At 36.7% G+C, this 18,736-nt stretch overlaps 1 protein-coding gene across 4 annotated transcripts in view; it reads left to right on the top strand.

Moving 5' to 3' along the window:
* The window catches only part of Adgrb3 (adhesion G protein-coupled receptor B3), a 729,857-nt gene that overhangs the window by 358,007 nt on the left and 353,114 nt on the right, over positions 1 to 18,736 (top strand). For all 4 annotated transcript variants that reach the window (XM_085679475.2, XM_085679474.2, XM_085679476.2 and 1 more), the window contains one exon: positions 3,595 to 3,703. In XM_085679475.2, coding sequence (XP_085535601.1) covers positions 3,595 to 3,703 — 109 coding nt within the window. The remainder of the gene's footprint in view (positions 1 to 3,594; positions 3,704 to 18,736) is intronic.

Here is an 18,736-nt window from a genome sequence, read left to right as displayed (position 1 = left end):
CAAATAGCACAGCATGGCCAGCCTCGTTATCAGGTACCAACTCTGTGCTTCTGCCCAATGCCAGGGGGGAAAAATCACCTTTTAGTTTTAAACCTTGGTCTATCTTTTTCTTCTTCTTTGAATTATACACTTGTCCTTGGCCTTCGCCTAGAGGGCAGCATTGTTCCCTAACTGTGAGGAAGTGGTGTCTTCACACAGAATACAGCTGTTGTAGCAGAGCACAAATTTCTAGAAAGCTATTAATTAGGGTATATTTAGAATGGATGTACGATACTCTGTTTAAAACCAGGCTGTAGTTCTTCACATGGTGATCTTTAGCAGGAGGTCACAACTTGAGCAAATAATGAATGGTGTCATGTATTCTTATCAATGGAAAAATCATGAATCCATAATTTGTTTAGTTGTGATTTGAGATTGGCTTTCTTCTTCTTAAAATGTATTTTTTCAATTCAAATGATACCTAATGATGTTTTTTAAATGACAGTGTGAAATTTTAAAGGAAGCTATTTTGTAGCTTTCACTGAAAAGGTGGTTATCATAATTACAGCCACATGATAAACATATGTGACTCAAAAGGTGACTTCTTTTAAAAAGGGCGGGGTTAAAATTTACCAAAAATAATCCTTCTGATCCCTCTTTATCTTAGAGAAGTAGACTTAGCAAAAGTAGCCCTGCAAATAAATCTTTGTGTGAATATAGAAAACTAAACAAGTAACTCTGTTATCAGAATTTTACAAACAGCATGTACATTTCTGAAAAATACATCCATCCAGAGCCCACTGGTTAGCCATCAATCCCCGTTAAAAAGATTTCAGTAGTATTTAGATAAAAACCCTTAGAGAAAATATAGCTTACTGAAGTGAAAGAGAAATGTACTTTATAACAATATACCACACATCCCCATGCATATATACATACAAACATAAATACACACACAAACACATACATAGACACTGTGGCAGATGTTGACGGTAGATTTAAGTGATGTAATTTTTTTCTAAACTTTATATAAGGAAGTCCACTCTCATGTCTCTGTCTCAGGAGGGTACAAACTGCATCCAGTTAACTAAATTCAGCCAGTGTCTATTACGTAAACAACATTGTTCATCACCTGCTACCTATAGCTGTTCTGCAGCAAGGAGAGAAGTGGCTTGTTTCACTAAAGTCCCAAGAACCAGAAAACTGTGAAATGTTTACCATGAGGCCCTTATCAAAAAAGCTTGCCAATTCCATGCTCTATAATATCTGGCAAACAGTAATTAAAAACTAGACCCTTGCCAACATGAAAAGGCCTGCAACCATGATGGAAGACAATGAAGAGCTTAGTCATGAACAAGCATGACGTCAGAGGGCACACGTATGACAAGCAGCCACATAGACTGAAGCTCCTGCATCCTTTAGGGAGGCATTAGGCACGGTACCACATATGTGTCTTCAGGCTAAACAGTTGTGGGTCCTGCAGTAGAGACTTTCACCGGCTTCTGTCATACATGCATCAGCTTGGTGATTGTACCATCTATTTTCTTGCTAATTGGCTTTCTCCAAAGGAAAATAAGTTTCTCTATCCTTCCAAATTATATGCAATTTGGAACTGGGAGACAATTTTGAAACTTGAAGCCCAAGTTTCTATGGCCATTGATTTAGGCCCTGTACTCTAAAAAAGACATTGAGGGACAGAAACACCAACTACCAACTTCCTTGATGGTTTCATTTCAAAGCAAGAAATTACTGGGTCTTTAAGATGGCAGGAACTTTTTTTTTCCAGTTTAGAAAGACTTGCCAAAGTTTCAAGGGGACTGAATGAGCCTTACTCACCATTATTAGTTTTCTAAAGAAAACTCTTTAAAAAAAAAAGTGGAAATAAAGGAAATGGAGGTGCTGTTTTGAAAGTGAAAGTTAAACTTCTTACTTTTAATTTGTTTTCATCCCTATGAGAAACAGGAAGTTCACACAGGGAAGTAAACAGGACACAATAGAATCAGGAATCTTTCTAGCACATAGGAACTTCAGCCATGAGTTTCTGACAGGGATGATCACTTCAGAATTCCCATTTAATTAATAAATGTATAGTTGAGAAAAAAACTAACCTCCTAAATATTTCTAATGTTAAATATTGCAATTTTCTGTGGAATATGTGTATATATAAGTAGATAGATGAATTTCGTATATATGCGGTATTTGATTTATAGAAGAAACATCCACAGCCCTTTGAAAAATACACATATAGATTTACAGCCTGTCCTGTTAATCCCCTTTCTTCCTAATCCATGTTGGGTACAAGATGAAAGTTACAAAATAAATCCCACACTAGCTCAGACTTACATATAATAAAGGGTTATTCATTTAGGGATAGGCTCACAGATCATAGTCCTCTGCATGAGAGGGGCCCAGGAACTGAATCAAGAAGGAGAAAGAGAGAGGGGGGGGAGAGAGAGAGAAAGAGAGAGAGAGAGAGAATGCTTTACATCAACATTTATAGTATTATAAGAAGCCACGCCCAAGTGGACTCGTATCTTAAAGGCCACTGGCTAAAGGAATTCCTACAGCACCTCACAGCTCTTGCCTTATGCTATCCAGCAAATCGGGTCTTTTCCTCTCCCAATCTGGAATTTATAAAATAGAGTCGCTAGAATTCGAAGCACCTAATTTTCCCACTTGGATTCTGCAGTGATGCAAATGCTTACATGTGATTATGCATATATGTTCTTGGATGCCTTTGTTGTTACATACACTAAGAGCTTTTGCCAGGTTATGGTATGGTTGAGAAAACCAATCCTTTTGTGTGTGCGGTGCTGTTGGTGGGCACGCTCAAAGCATGGATGTAAGTTGACTTGCTATTAGGTAGATGCATAGGTGACTGGGTAGATAGGTGGAAAACACAGGTTCAGAAGCACATGGGTGACAGATGAGAGAATAGACAGATTCTGCCTCTATTACTAATGAACTTACACAATGACTTCAGCTACATTATTAGCATCTTTGAGATTCTATTTTTAGCCTACAATAAGTATAAAACTCTCTCATAGATTTGTTTCCTTCATGCATGCTTGTAAATTATTTATATTATAGCTATGATTATAATCCTATAATTATTGCTAATGTTGTTCATAAAATGACTAGTACAATTATTAGAAGTAAATGTTTCTCACAAGGTATTGACTATCCAAGGATTTACTATTTTTAAATATCTTCACGATAGCAGTAATACTTACATTTTTCTTCTCATGTTCTCCATATAAATATTAAGCTAAAACTGCTAAATCCAATTTCAGTGTTTTATTTTTAATCCAGGAATTTTGTGAAAAATAAAATGATGATATTTGTGTGCAGACAATCTACTAGACATTTTAAGTTTTCATGAGCTTCTGGATAGATTAATCAGTGTATCCCTCACTTCCAAAGCTCTGGCTGTATGAAACCTGGTATCAGAATCAACTATTAATTTAAAAGCTAGTAGACGATTCCAGTTGTAGACATTTCTCCAAATAAATCAGAACTCAATGGTGTTTTCATTATGTAAGGATGTCTTGCTTTCTCGTTCTATATTCCATTATGTGGACTTTGACCTAGTATAACTTGAACTTATTTTTCCAGATTTATCCAGGCTCAATAGAGTTAATGCAGGTGATTGAAGATTTTATACACATTGTTGGATTGGGGATGATGGACTTTCAAAACTCATACCTAATGACTGGAAATGTAGGTAAGAAATAGGAGTATTACTCGAAATTTTACTGAAATTAAATGGCAAAGTTTGCAGCACACATTTTCAAATGTAATGTCTTTATTCAAGGCTTTAGGTGTATGTGGAGGATACATTGTGGAAATCCAATGACTGTGTTTTAGGTAGACCATGTCCCATGTACATTAAGTGTGTAGCCCTGTTTAAAAACATACTATTACATGACTTTCCTTAGGGAGAGATGAGACAACATCTGCTTACCCAAGGTAGAGCACTAGCTGCAGAACAAAGCAATATTATGTCACCCAAATCCAATTTGGATAGTGAAGATCTACTTCTAAGAGCCTACATAAGGGATCACTTATAAGAGCCTGGCTCATCCAAGGGCTGCTGCCTCACTGAATGACCTACCCCTGTGTAGATGACAATTCACAAAAGCACCTTGCCTAGTTTCCTACCCAAACTGCACACAATTTCACCCAAAGGTCTCCTCTCTCCCCAATTGTTTGCTTATGAGCATAACCTGAAGGCTAGGCTTTTGTGTCTTGTAACTTTCTCAGCTTCCTGAACGTTGTGGCAGTTACATTAGCTACCTAAATCTTATGAGCTCCCTTGCTCGCTCCCTTCTCACCCTCCGTGAGGGAATGTTTTAATGTGACACAAATGCCTACTTAAAATTTCTTCCCCTGACTCTTACACTGCTTTTATCCCTTCTTCCTTGATGTTCCTTGAAATCTGAAGGAGGTGATTTGGATGTCGAACCATTCTGGTACGCAACCAACATTCATCTCAATAACCATCATGGCTTATGGGATTTCAGGGACATAGATACTGCTAGGAGTGAGATCTTCCCTCAGTGACCTCATAGCCCCTGTGAGTGACATTTTCCAACAATACAGTGCGTCTTTTTACAGACTCTTTCTTTCATTGTTGTTTTTACTGTTGCTCTAAGATGTTCCAGATTTGTAAAACACTCAAAGGTTAGCATTATATTAACGAAATGATATATAGAATGTAGACAGGATTTCATATTGATCACTGTCATTTTAGACAAATGTGAATGGATTTGTGGATTTGGAAGGAAGAAAGTCAAGAAATTCTAGATCCAATGAAGCATCACTAATATTGACTGTTTTATTGGAAGAACAATGTTAGATTTAGTGATGTGGATGAGTTCACCATCCCATCTAGGCATCCATGATCCAAAGTCACTTTTTACTAATGACCCCTCAGCTTTATTACTCTGGGACACAACTGTGTGACTGTGACATATTTCTACCTAGGATGGTCATGGTATGGATGGCTCATATTGCTTGACATACCTAAGGAATAAGGTGAAGAAAAGCTATGATCTAGGTTTTTCCTCCCATAGCTGGGCCCGTATTCTGGAGTCTGAGAGACTCTAGGCATTGCACTATGGTTTCAAACTGTCCATCCATCACTAATGACAGCGAAACTCTCCCTTTAAAACATCCATATTAAATATATTTTTTATTTGGAAACACCAGTTCTATAAAATCTTGTCATGTTTATTTTTGAGTAACTTTGATAGGATCCATTGTCTGTTTTTCTTTTTATATCTTTACAAATTCTTTCATCTCCCCCTGAGTGCATTTGTGCCTTATAAACTCAGCTTATATGTGAGTATAATCATCCAGATATGCTAGAGCCCTCATCAAGATATTTAGAAAAATGTGAGGCATCATGCAATTCTCTAGGGCACTGATGAAGTAATTTCTTTATTCTCCTAAGATCACATTTCTATCGGACTAGGTGAGCTAGGCATCAAACACCCCTGTAAAATGCACATTTTCCACACTAATTTTTTTCCTGTGATCATTCAATCGCTAGTACTCTTGCTGACCTCAGTTGGCAATAGCTAACTGTCCCTAATGGCTTTCATGAGCTTGTCTATCAGGGACTAATTTCCCCATACTGTGTTTGATTATTCAGCCTTTGTCTCAGGAAGACATGAGTAGTTAGTTGAATTATTCAGTTTCTCTACTCCATGGCACTCTGACTGATCCCATCTGCAGCTATGTCTCACAACTATATGAGCCAAACTCTAAAACCATTCATTTCTTGTTCAAAAGCCTTTCACAACCCAAACAATTAACATGGATCCTTATACTGAACGATTAGTAAGACCCACATCTGTGCATTAGATCATGAATTTTCCTTTTCTGTATTAAAGGCCATACTTAAAAATTATTTTCTATCACTTTTGTCTCCATCTCTCTCTGAGTCTTCCCAAGGTTCTATGTTTAGAGAGCCCACAAAGGACTTTTTAGTGCAGATTTAACTTGTGCTTTTTCCCTTACATATAGCTGGCTGCAGGAAACAGCAAGCCAACACTTCTATCTCGTTCTCTGGTCTCGATATTTTCCCCTCTGAACCAGAGACTACTGCAGAAAATAGTGTCCCCATGTGTGCTTCCCATTTGTACTACTTTTCTTGTGTATACCAGTTCTTTGTAGGCAGAAACATGAGCCCAAGTTACAAATGTTATCACCCAGAGAAAGGGCTGTGCAGTTGCTACCACAACCGACTAATAATCCCATCTCCTGTGTGATATCACCAGGGATATATATTTTCTAGCTTCTACGTCATTTGGAGGATATCCCATTCTCCAAATGAAAACCACAGTACTGCAAGATAACAACAGGGACTCTCCACATTTCAGGATTCTCTACTCTCAGGTGGCTCAGTATATGCCAATTGAATGCAATTGCCTAGCAAGGGGGACATACCTGTCACTACAGCAAGGAGATATATACCCCATATCATTTGGGGCAAGGTAGCCATTTTGGAATTGTCCGCAAACATTTCAGTATCAGATACATTCTTTATCACCTAATTTAGGAGCCATGCAACTGCTCTTCACAAAGGCATCTCTAATTCTGTGAACCTTGTTCAGACTGCAGTTGTGTTATGGAGCTTTTCCTGAAAACATGAGAACAAATGTCTGTTGAACTGAGACAGGGCACCAATGACAGGCTTAAAAAATATTCCCTGGAAGTACGACTTGGTGAACTACCGTGGTCACTGGGTTTACTTACAAGAACATGCGTGAGTGGTTATTTGGTTATTTAGAGGAACATCAAAGGCAGCTGCATTACTGAGAATCCCACCACACTGTGAATAAAACTCATGAAAAGTCCATTTCTGGAACTCTACCAACATGAAGGTGCCTCCACGGGAGAACATGCAGCAGTTGTCTACTGCATGTATACCCTCATGCAGAAGCTTAACTTTCTGGATGTCCTGAGGCTTGTAAGTTTCTGAGCTTCTTTCGCCTTGTAGGTTCCATTGGCATCCCAAGTCTTATAGCAATAGTCCCTCTTTCACTACCAGGAGAGAATATTTCAGTAGAAATAAAGCAGACATTGCATACTCATAAGATACATATACTTACATACATGTTTCCCTCCTCAGACACTTGTTTTAGTGTTCATAGGCTATCATGTGCTTCTTTACATGCTTCTGTAAAGTAAAGCATGCTTATTTTTACATTTACCAAGCATTCCTTGATATAAATATAATTTATATCTATCAAATATAATTTGGAATATTAGACATCAATGATTTGGGGAAAATGAAGCTTCATTATTGTGTATGCATTGTTCTAGGCTATTGAGTTGCTTCTGTGCTAAGTATCCTGAACATGTGTTAGATTTGTATGGAACATTCCAGAACGTTTCTAGGGGACACATAGGAATGGTACTGTGGTGGTTTTTTGAAACATCTTCAGACCCCTTTAGTAGATTATAAAATGATAACCACACACACAGGTTGCTGTTACTGTAGCATTTCATCAGAGTTTGTAGAGGAACAACCCACACCTACCGTGTTTCCTACTGAGCCAATAATAATTGTATTGTGCAAATGGTACATTTCTCTTTGCAGATGAAAATTAGTGAAGAACAAAGAAATTGTCTTCTTGATTATTACACAAATTGATTTCATGAAGATTTACAGTTTTATTATTTGCTTAAAGCTTCCTGTCTTAATTTTCTGTGATTAAGAAAGATATTCTTTTATTCAGCATGTTACAATTATCTTCACATAAAGGCAGTGGAGCTCTGGATAAATCAGGGTTATTATTATTACTAATCTCAACACTTGTCTGGGGTGTTTGAGGCCTGTCTGTTTGATATGAAGATGTTTAAAAAATAAAATAATAAAATATATTATCAGATCAATATTAGACAGGTTTGGGAAATGTATTTTAAAATTATATAGAGGAAGCAAAAAATATTTCAGAATCAAATATGTTTAAATTTTGGATTAACATATTTCAGAATAATAACATATCAAATTACCTATAGAATTATTATTAGCTACAGAGTATTTTCTCCATAACTTAAACATCATAAATTACTATTAATTGTTTACCTTCATTTTGATTAACTATTGTTGTATGTTTGATTATTTTGTAGAACTCATTTGCAATAAGATGTGTTCACCATGTTTGTCATCTTTTATACAATTGAACTCAATTGCCTTTAATCTTGCATCAGAATAGCATGAATATTCAGCTGTTAGAATACTTGTATCGTCTCATTATCTGTAATCTAAAGCTTATAGTCTGTGAATTAAAAATCCCAAACAGTATCAATGACCGACCACTGAAAAGAGATCTGATATATCTCTGATTTGCCTCCAAACACTGCCTAAGACCTTAGTATAGCTTGGTGGTTGGAACTGGGAGCTATTCTGTACAAACAGGAATTCCCAAGGTTTGTTCACTAGCATCAAATTGCATAATTCAGTGATGGATAATTGCCAAGTGTACTGGAATGATGTACCTGAGCTTAGAGCCCATAATGTAACTGACTCCTAAGATGTCACTTTTGAGAATGATAGTCTTCTTTTTTTGTTTTATTTAATCTTATCTCATACAATATAGCCTGACTACAGTTTCTCCTCCCTCCATCCCCTCTACTCACACACCACCTTTTTTTTCTTTATAAAGCAGCAAGCCTCCCAGGGACATCATTCAAACTCAGCACAAGTTACAATATGACTTGGCACAAACCCTCACATAAAGGCTGGACAATACAACCCAGTAGGGAAAAAAGGATCCCAGAGCAGGTTAAGTAATCAGTTCCCCACCCAATCCCACTGTCAGAAGTCCTCCCCAAACACCAAGCCAAGGGCTATAACATATATGCAGAAGGACCTAGTACAGACCTGTGCAGGTTCCACAATTGCCTCTTCAATCTCTGTTAGCTGTCCCCACTCACCATGAGCTCTGCTTAGCTGATTCTTCAGGTCATGCTCTCCCATATCCTCAATGTCTCTGGTTTCCATAATTCCTCTTCCTTACCCCCTGATAGTCTTAAATAGTCTTACGATTGAGGATAATAAGTTATGCTTAAGATCATAGTTTTAATTCACCAAGTTAAGAAGGTCTGTGGTCCAATTAACTTGGTAGGGAAACCAATATATCTTCCAATAGGTTTCTTCAAAAATGACTAAGTAAGAAGTTTCAACACATCTTTAATTAAAAAAAATATCTCCATGTGTATCACTTTCTGGTAAATGAAGATTTACTTTTTGCTAAAACTTGCATGAATAGGAGATGTTAAATAGAATGTCCCAGAATAGTCAGTTTTTTAAAAAGATATATAAAATCAAGAAATTTAATATGGCCTTTGGAAAAACAGTTCTCTAAAAAAAAGAGTTAAGGGTTGGAGAGATGGCTCAGCGGTTAAGAGCATTGCCTGCTCTTCCAAAGGTCCTGAGTTCAATTCCCAGCAACCACATGGAGACTCACAACCACCTGTAATGAGGTCTGGTACCCTCTTCTGGCCTGCAGGCATACATGCAGACAGAATATTGTATACATAATAAATAAATATTAAAAAAAAATAAAAAAAATAAAAAAAGAGTTAAGCCAAATGGAGTAAGCTACATTTCAGACTCCTCCCACACCAGAAAATCTTATGTGTCAACTCAACACTCATTTCAGATGTATTTTTCACAGTAACTCCATGTAGCATATTATATTTACTCACCTTATCAAGTCTAATATATTCATTTATTTTTACTATGGAACACTTCACAGATTTTCATGTCATCCTTGCTTGGTGGGGGCATGTTAATCTCTGCATCATTCCATGTTGCTGAAGTGTTCACAAGACTAGTCTATTTGTTTTAGTTTTAGACTCAGAACTATGTTGGCAGAGGTATGTCCCACCCAGTCCTATAGTCATTCAGTCCCAAAGAAACACGCAGAAGCCTACATTAATTTTAAACTGGTTGGCCTATTACCTGAGGCTTCTTATTAACTCTTACATTTTAAATTAACACCCATAATTCTTGTCTGTGTTAACCATGTGGCTTGATACCTTTTATCAGTGAGACATTCTCAGCTTGTTTCTTTTGTGTCTAGGTGACAACAACAGACTGAGCCTTTCCTTTTCCCAGAATTCTCCTGTTGTGATCACCTGACCTATACTTCCCACCTGGCTACTGACCAGTCAACATTTTATTAAACCAATACAAGTGACAAATCTTTACAGGATACAAAACCATTGTCCCACAGTAGAATTAGACAGACATTCATTGAACTGCATCCAAAGTTCGGTGATGTATTATTTATTGTTAGCCAATGAATTATGTTCAACAACAAAACAAAATTATTGCTTACTAAGCAAAGCCTTTTATTGGTGTCACTAATATAAATGAATTGATTCAGACATTGTGATGCTCACCTGCCATCCCAGCAGTCATCTGGGAGCAGGAGATTTGTGAATTCTAGTACAGCCTTAACTACAAGCAAGACAATGACCCACAATTTAAAAGGTAAACAGAGTTTTATCCAGCAAGCAAATTTGATTGGAGAGTAAAAAGTAATTACATAGGTTACTAGGGAGAGGACTCAGCAATATTAGCTGTTTTTCCAGAGGACCTGAGTTCAATTCCCAAGCTCCACATGGTGGCTCACAACTGTCTGTAACTCCAGTCCTAGGAGATCTAATGACCTTTGTCAGAAACCAGCTTCAACAAGGATACCACTTACCAGAGAGGGGTATGGGGATTAGAAAAACAAGTAAAGAGAATGAAGATGCAAATAAGCATAACAAACAGAAGCATAGGATAGTCCTGGAAGGGCAACTCGGCAGATCCCGAATGCGGAATTCTGACTTCTGAGTTCTGAGTACGGAGTCTGCCCTGTGTTTCATATTCCAAACACTTTTATACCTCAATACAAAAATGAGGGAAGAAGGCAAAAGACTGTCTTAACATGATGCAAAGGATAACCAGAAGAGTAACTTGCTTCAATCCTTTAAGACATGAAGCCATGAATTCTTGAGAAAGGAATTCTGTTGTTTAGGCCGTGAATCCACCCTAGACCAAGTATCTTGAAGGCAGCCACTCCATAGGTCAAACCTCCATATTCAAAAGAAGGAACAGCGGTATGCTTGGGTATGCTTGAATTCTCTGACCTTTGGTCAGAGTGAAGAGGATACATCGATACAGGCCATCTTGATGTCCAAAACAACAAGTAACCACACCCTGTGTCAGGGTGTGCAGACATAGTTGTTCTCTCTGACCATCAGACAAGGTGAAATAGGCTCACATTTTTGGACTTCCACAGACCTTGTCTGGATTCTATGTTGCCAGAAACGCACATGTGCAGAGATGTAAGTGCAGAAAAGATTCCATATATGAGAACTTTTTAAGTTATATAAATACATAACAATTATCATGCTTTCCACTTGCCACATGAACCAAATGATGAAAATATACTATTTAAAAGCTAAGAACTATTTCTTTGGAAATGATCATTTGATCATTTATATTCAATTCTAAAAGTTTGCTTTTTTTAAAAACCACTTAACATGAAAAGTAGTGATTAGCAAGGGAATGGTTACATTTCACACCATTGTTTTCTTATCAAAGATGATAAAGAGGTAACTATCTTTAAAATATTTATTTCTTGATTTATACCTCTAGCTTAAGAGGATTGATTAATGCCCTCTTCTGACCTACGTTGGCATCCTCATGCATATGGTACAGAGATATTAGCTGTGAATCCTGCTCTTGTAGGAAGAATGCTATAGCAGAAAATAGAGTTGTAGCTATTGGGAAAGACTGCAAACATAATTAGTATAAATCGAGATTAAAAAGCTCTTAATTGCAATCAATGCATGACATAATGAAGAACTGAATTTATGAATAAAAACTAAATGTAGGCATGAATTTCAGATTCTCCCTGAGTTTAGAATTGATGGAACCCCATAACTGATAGTGTTGTGGGAGAGAAGGAGGAATTAATGTTATATTAATCCTAACAACATTTAAACCTATCTCTCATATATTGATATTTAGAAAAGGGCAATCCTCAAGTGACAACCAAAAATAGAATCTTGAATTTTAGTGCAGAAGTCAAATCAATAAGCATAGATGGTGATCAACTACATCTGATTATTATTTAATAGTTGAGTATGTGTTCATGTTTACAGTGATGAAGACGGCAGTGTGATACAAAGCGAAGGGAAAGTGAGGTGCTGCCTACCCAGAAAATGATCAGGGCATGTGTAAGAGGATGAATGCTTAGAGGTAGTTTGTATAAGAATTCCCTGAAAAAGAAAACAGTTGATTCACTGTCTAGTAACCAACAGGACAAAGAACATTTTGAAATAATATGTCTATTAATATCTACTTCTAAAGTTTAGAGTTTAGAACTTTTTAAAGTCTGTAATTGTTGATGGGATAACATGAACATTCTAAGGAAAAGTATAGACACAGTGAGCAGAGCTTAAGCTTCCATGGCCTGGGTGGCTTCAGTGTACTTGTTTTCTCTCTCTCCTTCTCTCTCTCTCTCTCTCTCTCTCTCTCTCTCTCTCTCTCTCTCTCTCTCTCTCTCTCTCTCTCTCTCCCACCACCCAGCTCCCAATAAATACATGAGCCTTATTCTTTCTTCAGAATGCCCGGCCAGAGCTTAACTTGTTCCTCACCAGCTTTTGTAATGTAGATTATCTTGTTTCTCTTTAGCTATGCTTTGTCTCTGAGCTTTTCACCTTTCTTTATTCTGTGCATCTTTCTTTTCTTCATACTTTGTAGCTGTCTTTATGGCTGGGTGTTGGTCCCTGGCCTCTTCTTATCCTCATTTTCTCAATCCTCTTCCCCTCTCCCTCCCCCCCAATCTCTCTCTCTTCATATAGATTTCTCATCCTATTTATTCTTTCTGCATTTCAACCCTGTCTATTTCTCTCTTCTGCTTAGCTATTGGCCATTCAGCACTTTACAAGACCATCCAGGTATTTTAGGCAGGCAAAATAATACAGCTTTACAGGGTCAAACAAATGCAACATAACAGAATACCATGCATCTTTGTATAATTAAAAATAATATTCCATAGCACAAACAAATGCCACACATCTTAAACTAATATTCCACAACGCTTCAGTGGTCATATCCCTTACAGTTTGAGTAAGTCGTCTGCAAGGATTGACTTTGCACAGATGTATGCTGCTCCACCCACATACTACTGTCTCACAACAGTTCTCAGGAATTATTCAATGTTGACAATATCAGGCAAACAGGGAATGGTTTTTAGGCTGATAATATCTTCAAGTACCGTATGTTAGGATTTTCAACTGTAAAGAGTTTCGAATGTTATTCCTGAAATATAAGATTCTTGAAAATATAGCTTCTTTTCTTCCCTAGCAGACCAATAAAGTGGGTGTCTCAGATGCCCTAAAGTAAGTATATTTTTTTCTTTGTGAAGTTAAGCATCACAGTTTATTCTTGATTTAGAAGTATATACTACTGGGTTGTTTGGAATGAACATTTGTACTCGATATTTGTTTTGAAATTGAATACAAATAAAGGCATCCATTTACAGCATCTCCTTTTTCTTCCATGATGTCTTTTTATCAGCATAAAATCTATGTATTTTCTATAACTCACTATGAACATTAATAACTGCTTTGGTATCACATCTTGTCTTCAGTTGAGGAGCAACAGCTTTTCAATCTGATGCTGTAGCTGTGGGCAATCCTAACTTTGCCTTGGAAACTTATTCCCCCCTCTCACTGCTTAACTTTGTGCTTCACACATCCCCATCACTTACTTAGCTTCCTTTCTTACAAAACAAGACACATGTTGACACCAAGTCCCCAAAATAGAGAAATTTGCATCTTTTTTTAATTTTGTATTACTGACGTCAATTCAGTTAGCTAGACTAGGTGGTAAATGTGTAAGGTTCTCTCCCACCTTCTAGCCCTCTACAAGCCTTGAGAGACACATGAAATAAATGAGTAATTTTCGTGAAGTCAGAAAAAACTAAAGTGTTGGTTTCTTTATATAGTTTCATCATAGACTTTCTATTGAGAAGATAGTTCCAGTGTTTGGAAGAAAAGACTTGGAATGATATACAGCCCTATGAGTTCTTTGATAAGCTCTTTTGTTGTTTAATTCACACAGTATTGACTGATCCACTTATTCCAAATGTCTGGGGGTAGAAATTATGGCTAGGTTAATATAAAAAGTCATTTCAACTTTTCTTGGCACAAGCAATACAAACAACTAGGAGGAGCCTTATGGATGGGTTCTTGCACGTCTAGCTAAGATCCCCAATCTAAAGTGTGTCCCAGGACCAGTACAGTTGGTGGATAGTGATTCACATATTTAATTCACTTGATATTGTCTCCATCTCTCATAAAGTGCATGGCATGTTCTGTTTTCCATTCTAAGGCTTTGCCAGTGAATGAATTTGACAAAACTCTTGCTCTTGTGAAATTGTAAAATTTCTGTTTCATATTAATAAGACACATGTCAAATAAATATCATCCAATATGCTCAATGGTTATAATTGCTGTGAAGAGAAATAAAGCAATCTACCAGGTATAGAAATACTGAGTGAAGACAGGGATCCCATTTCATGAAGGTCTGGAAAGGCATCTGACCAGTGATATTTGAAATGGCAGAAAGACCTTGAATATCGGAACTACCCTGGCATGTGTAGACAAAACACTTCAAATAGAACAAAAGCGGTATGTAAAGACCATAGTGCACACAAGTGCTTTACACTGGGAGAACTCCAGGAATGTTGAGGTGACTGAAATGTGACCATGAACGAAAAGCTGTCAAAGATATGGAACAAAAGGACATTTGGAAGACATTTGGCTGAAGACCTGAATTTGAGCAGAAAAATGGCATAATCTGATGTATCTTTTACTAGATTATTATGATGACAAAATGGAAAATAATAAGCTATATGGGATGTGAGCGATGTAGCTGAGAGTGGTAAGAAGATACAAGGGCTTTGGGGTAGGTGATACTGGAAATGATGAGAAGTTATCATAACAGTTGGTCTGACAGATTTGACTAATGGTTTAGACGGGTTGTGAATGAAATAAGAAGTTCTTACCTGGACAGGGTGTTATGTCCAAGGTGGCAGTTATTGTGGATGCTAATGCAGGAAAATCGTGGATGCCAATGCAGGGAGATCTCATGAGATTAGGTATTCAAGACAGTCTCAGAGAAAACAAGAGACACAAAACAAACATGCAGGGATATTGCCCTGTAGCAAATCAAGGACAGTTGAAGTTAGAAATCTATCATGTGACTATTCAAGTGTCTCTAAAGTTTAGGTTCGTGTGTGTGTGTGTGTGTGTGTGTTAATTTTCCTCATTTACATATGGGTCCTTACTCTTACTGTCTATATTATGTGTTCTTAGGGTAACTAATCAATTTTACCCATGGAAGCCATCACCACCCTACCACCATTACATCATTTGAGTCCTTGTGTGAGAGCCAGAATAGTAATAGTCATTAACATGATTTCACAAAACTGTGCCTCAGATTAGGCTGCCAGTTAAATGAAACAAGCCATGTGTAATTGAAGGAACGTTTTGAATGTATTTTATCATTACCACACAAAAATATTATTTGTAACATTAGTATTGTCATAGTTCGAACTCTAGATCTTAACATACAAAACATTAACCTAGTTATCACGTTGCAATAACAGTAGGTTTCTACTTTCTTCTAAGTAAATTAGGGTGAAAATTAGTTACATAAACATCCATCTTTCTCTAACCTGTCTTATTTACTTACATTCAAGAACACGATTATTCATCAAATCATTATTCAATAATATTTTTGTCACTGAAGATCTTTAAAGCATCTGAATAGGCATTCTCTTTTGTTTTAATTAACCCAAATCTCCCAAGCTTTTTTATGTTATTTCTGACATTATCTCTACTTCCAATCTGAACAACTTCTCTGTTGTGACTATTGTATATAATTATTTCTGAATCTCTGTTTAATAAGTTTTGCCCCTCTTTTTTCTCATTTGTCTTGCCACTAAGAAATAATAGAAAGTTTTGGAATTTCTTTTTAAAGGTACTTTAGGTCCACATCATTTGAATACACGTTTTAATGACAGCTTACAAAATGTCTGATAGAAACGGTTGTTCAAAAAAAAAATCTATTTTCGAAAGTCTCATTTGGGTATAGTGGATAGAAAATGTTTCTATTTTCTCCTCATTCCTTATGCTTTTCAAACAAAAGTTCGGGTCCCAAATTTATGGTGTCCAGGTATTCATGGTGTTATTTGTCTTGATAGTCTTGTGAGTGTGGAGGGCACTTACATGGTTCATCCCATATCAATGATTTGCCTTCAGAAAGAATGATTTTTCCTTTTTCACCTTGGTAATTGAAAGTAAAAGATTTATTTCATTATTTTATACAGTCAGTCACTCTCTAAGCCACGTCTGTTGTCTTAAGGACTTATATTATGACTCTTGGGAAACTTACACTACATTATGCTTTTGTACATCAATGTTGAATTACTCCTGACCATTTGTTCTCTTTTGTACTAACAGTCTTCATAAATGCGTATTCCATTAAAAACCTGTTTTCTGCCTAATTATACATATTAAAGAATAACTGTATTATCCTTGTTATAAATATTTTATAACCTATCTTAGCCAAGGAAATGCTATGAACATGTTACTCATTCATTCTTCATTCCTAGCGTTACCATCCAACAGAGAATGTGTTGCTATAGGAACAATTCTTTGTCTCTACTAATTACTATTTTTTTGTATTTATTCTTAAATTTTTAATATTGCAATTAAAATGAACATCATATACTAAAATTAACCAGATTTAAAATCCATACATCTCAATGAGCTTCTATACTCTAAGAATAGTTGTTTTGAAGCTCTGAAACTTCACATTGGCTTTTGTACTTTATTGAATACATTTTTGTAAACGTATCCACACTGAGATAATCCTCTTGGTCTTTAAACCTAACGATAACACAGTGCAGTTTATAGCATTAGTCATATAAATTGAATATTAATTTGCAAGCACTTGGAGAAACAAATAGGGAAAGAAAATGATAGCTTCCGTATTTCCCACCAAAGACGTGCATGCCTATGAAGAAAGAATGTGCAGCCCATAGGAAGCATTGCATGTAACAGAGATGGCGAAGGTGGACTTTATATTTAAGTGTTCCAGGTAGTTATCTTTTGCTTGACAACCAAAAACTCAAGCTTAAATTTTCTCATAGAATATAGGAGAATTCTTGAATTTCTCAGGCATTGCCACATATACCTAGTGACAAATGTGTTCAATTCAGTTTTTTTAGTAGCTGCAATGAAGTTGTTGATGAGTTTTAATCATCTTGGGACCTATGAAGAGGGACTTTGCAGGACTGAGAAGCTGCTTGGAACCTCATTCAGATCTGTTAGCGCCTTCAGCCAGGGACAAGCTTTCTGACATGGGAGTGAAGAGCAGAGCCATCTGGGACATGGAATGGCTTTTTGTTTCCATGGGGAACTTCTAGCTTTTCCCATGGGGGGTTCTTTCTTTTTGTTTAAGATAAATTCCTGTAAAATCTGCTAGATTCACACTTGTGAGTATAAATGGAAAGATTAAACTCTAAAGCTTCCTGAAAGAAAGACTTGAATTTTTAAAATGTTCTGGTCGCTTCTGCTTTGTGCAATGTTGGAAGGATTTAGAGTTAGTAAAAGTGCCATATTGTATCCTTCTTTGCGATTTTGCTCTTCAACTAAAAGGGCTCAACTGTCTGTGCCACTATTAAACTAATCCTGTTTCAGCTGTTTCTATGGCAATCATTGCTTATCTCTATGACAATAGTGGTCTGTCTCTGTAATGATAGCCAAGTGAAAACAGAGGCAACAAGTCCCTCTTAACAATTTATTTTCATTTTTTTTCCTGTTGTCATGGTCCTTCCTGCTTTCAAAAATTCAAGTTTATTTGGCTATTCTGGGAAATCTGTGCTGACTTTGTCCTCTTCTCCATCACAAAATCCCCTTTACTCAGTAAGAGGCTTTGACCAAATTTTCCAACTGAAAAACAGTCTCAGAAAAGAAATAAACACGCTTTGTCCACGAAGGTGGGGGTTGCCCTTGTGTATCTTTTCACAGATGTTGATCAGGAATGAGGGCACACTCCTGTAATCTCAGAACCCGAGGCTTTGGAGCAAGGTGATTGGGAGCTCGACGCCAGCCTGATCTACCGTAGCAAGACCATGCCTGATTGAAAATTAAAAATAATAATAAAATAAATCAATAAAATAGAATGTGCTGGCATTATAGCTTGACACATGGATTACAAAATTTCATGACAAACAGACCTTCTTCAACTCAGTTTATCACTAAAGCTCTCTGATTATCCTCTCAAAATAAAATCAAATAAAATAACTTTCCTAAATTACCACTGTGATTCTATGTTTTATATGTATTTGGTATCTGGCAAGTAATGGGGTCTTTATTTTGTAATATACAAACAGGGGCAGTTATGGGTTCTAATACTGACAGGATATGTAACTATGATGACAATATTCCATTTCCTCTGACCTTAGTCCATTCCCCTAGAAAACTTTAAAGTTACTACTAAAATTTGCTACCCTTTGTATTGAAAAAATAAATCTAAGCATTATGCTTGGTGCACACTTTACAATAAGAAAAAGATGTTATCCTTCCAGTCCAATATTATAACTAAACAAAACAAGGTGCTGTGTATTTTAGGAGCATCTACCACAGTTGCCGTCTGCATTGTGAC

The sequence above is a fragment of the Myodes glareolus genome, chromosome 18, assembly GCF_982192425.1.
Source record: "Myodes glareolus chromosome 18, mMyoGla1.1, whole genome shotgun sequence".
Taxonomy (NCBI): Eukaryota; Metazoa; Chordata; class Mammalia; order Rodentia; family Cricetidae; genus Myodes; species Myodes glareolus.
This window is presented reverse-complemented; position numbering and strand designations above follow the sequence as displayed.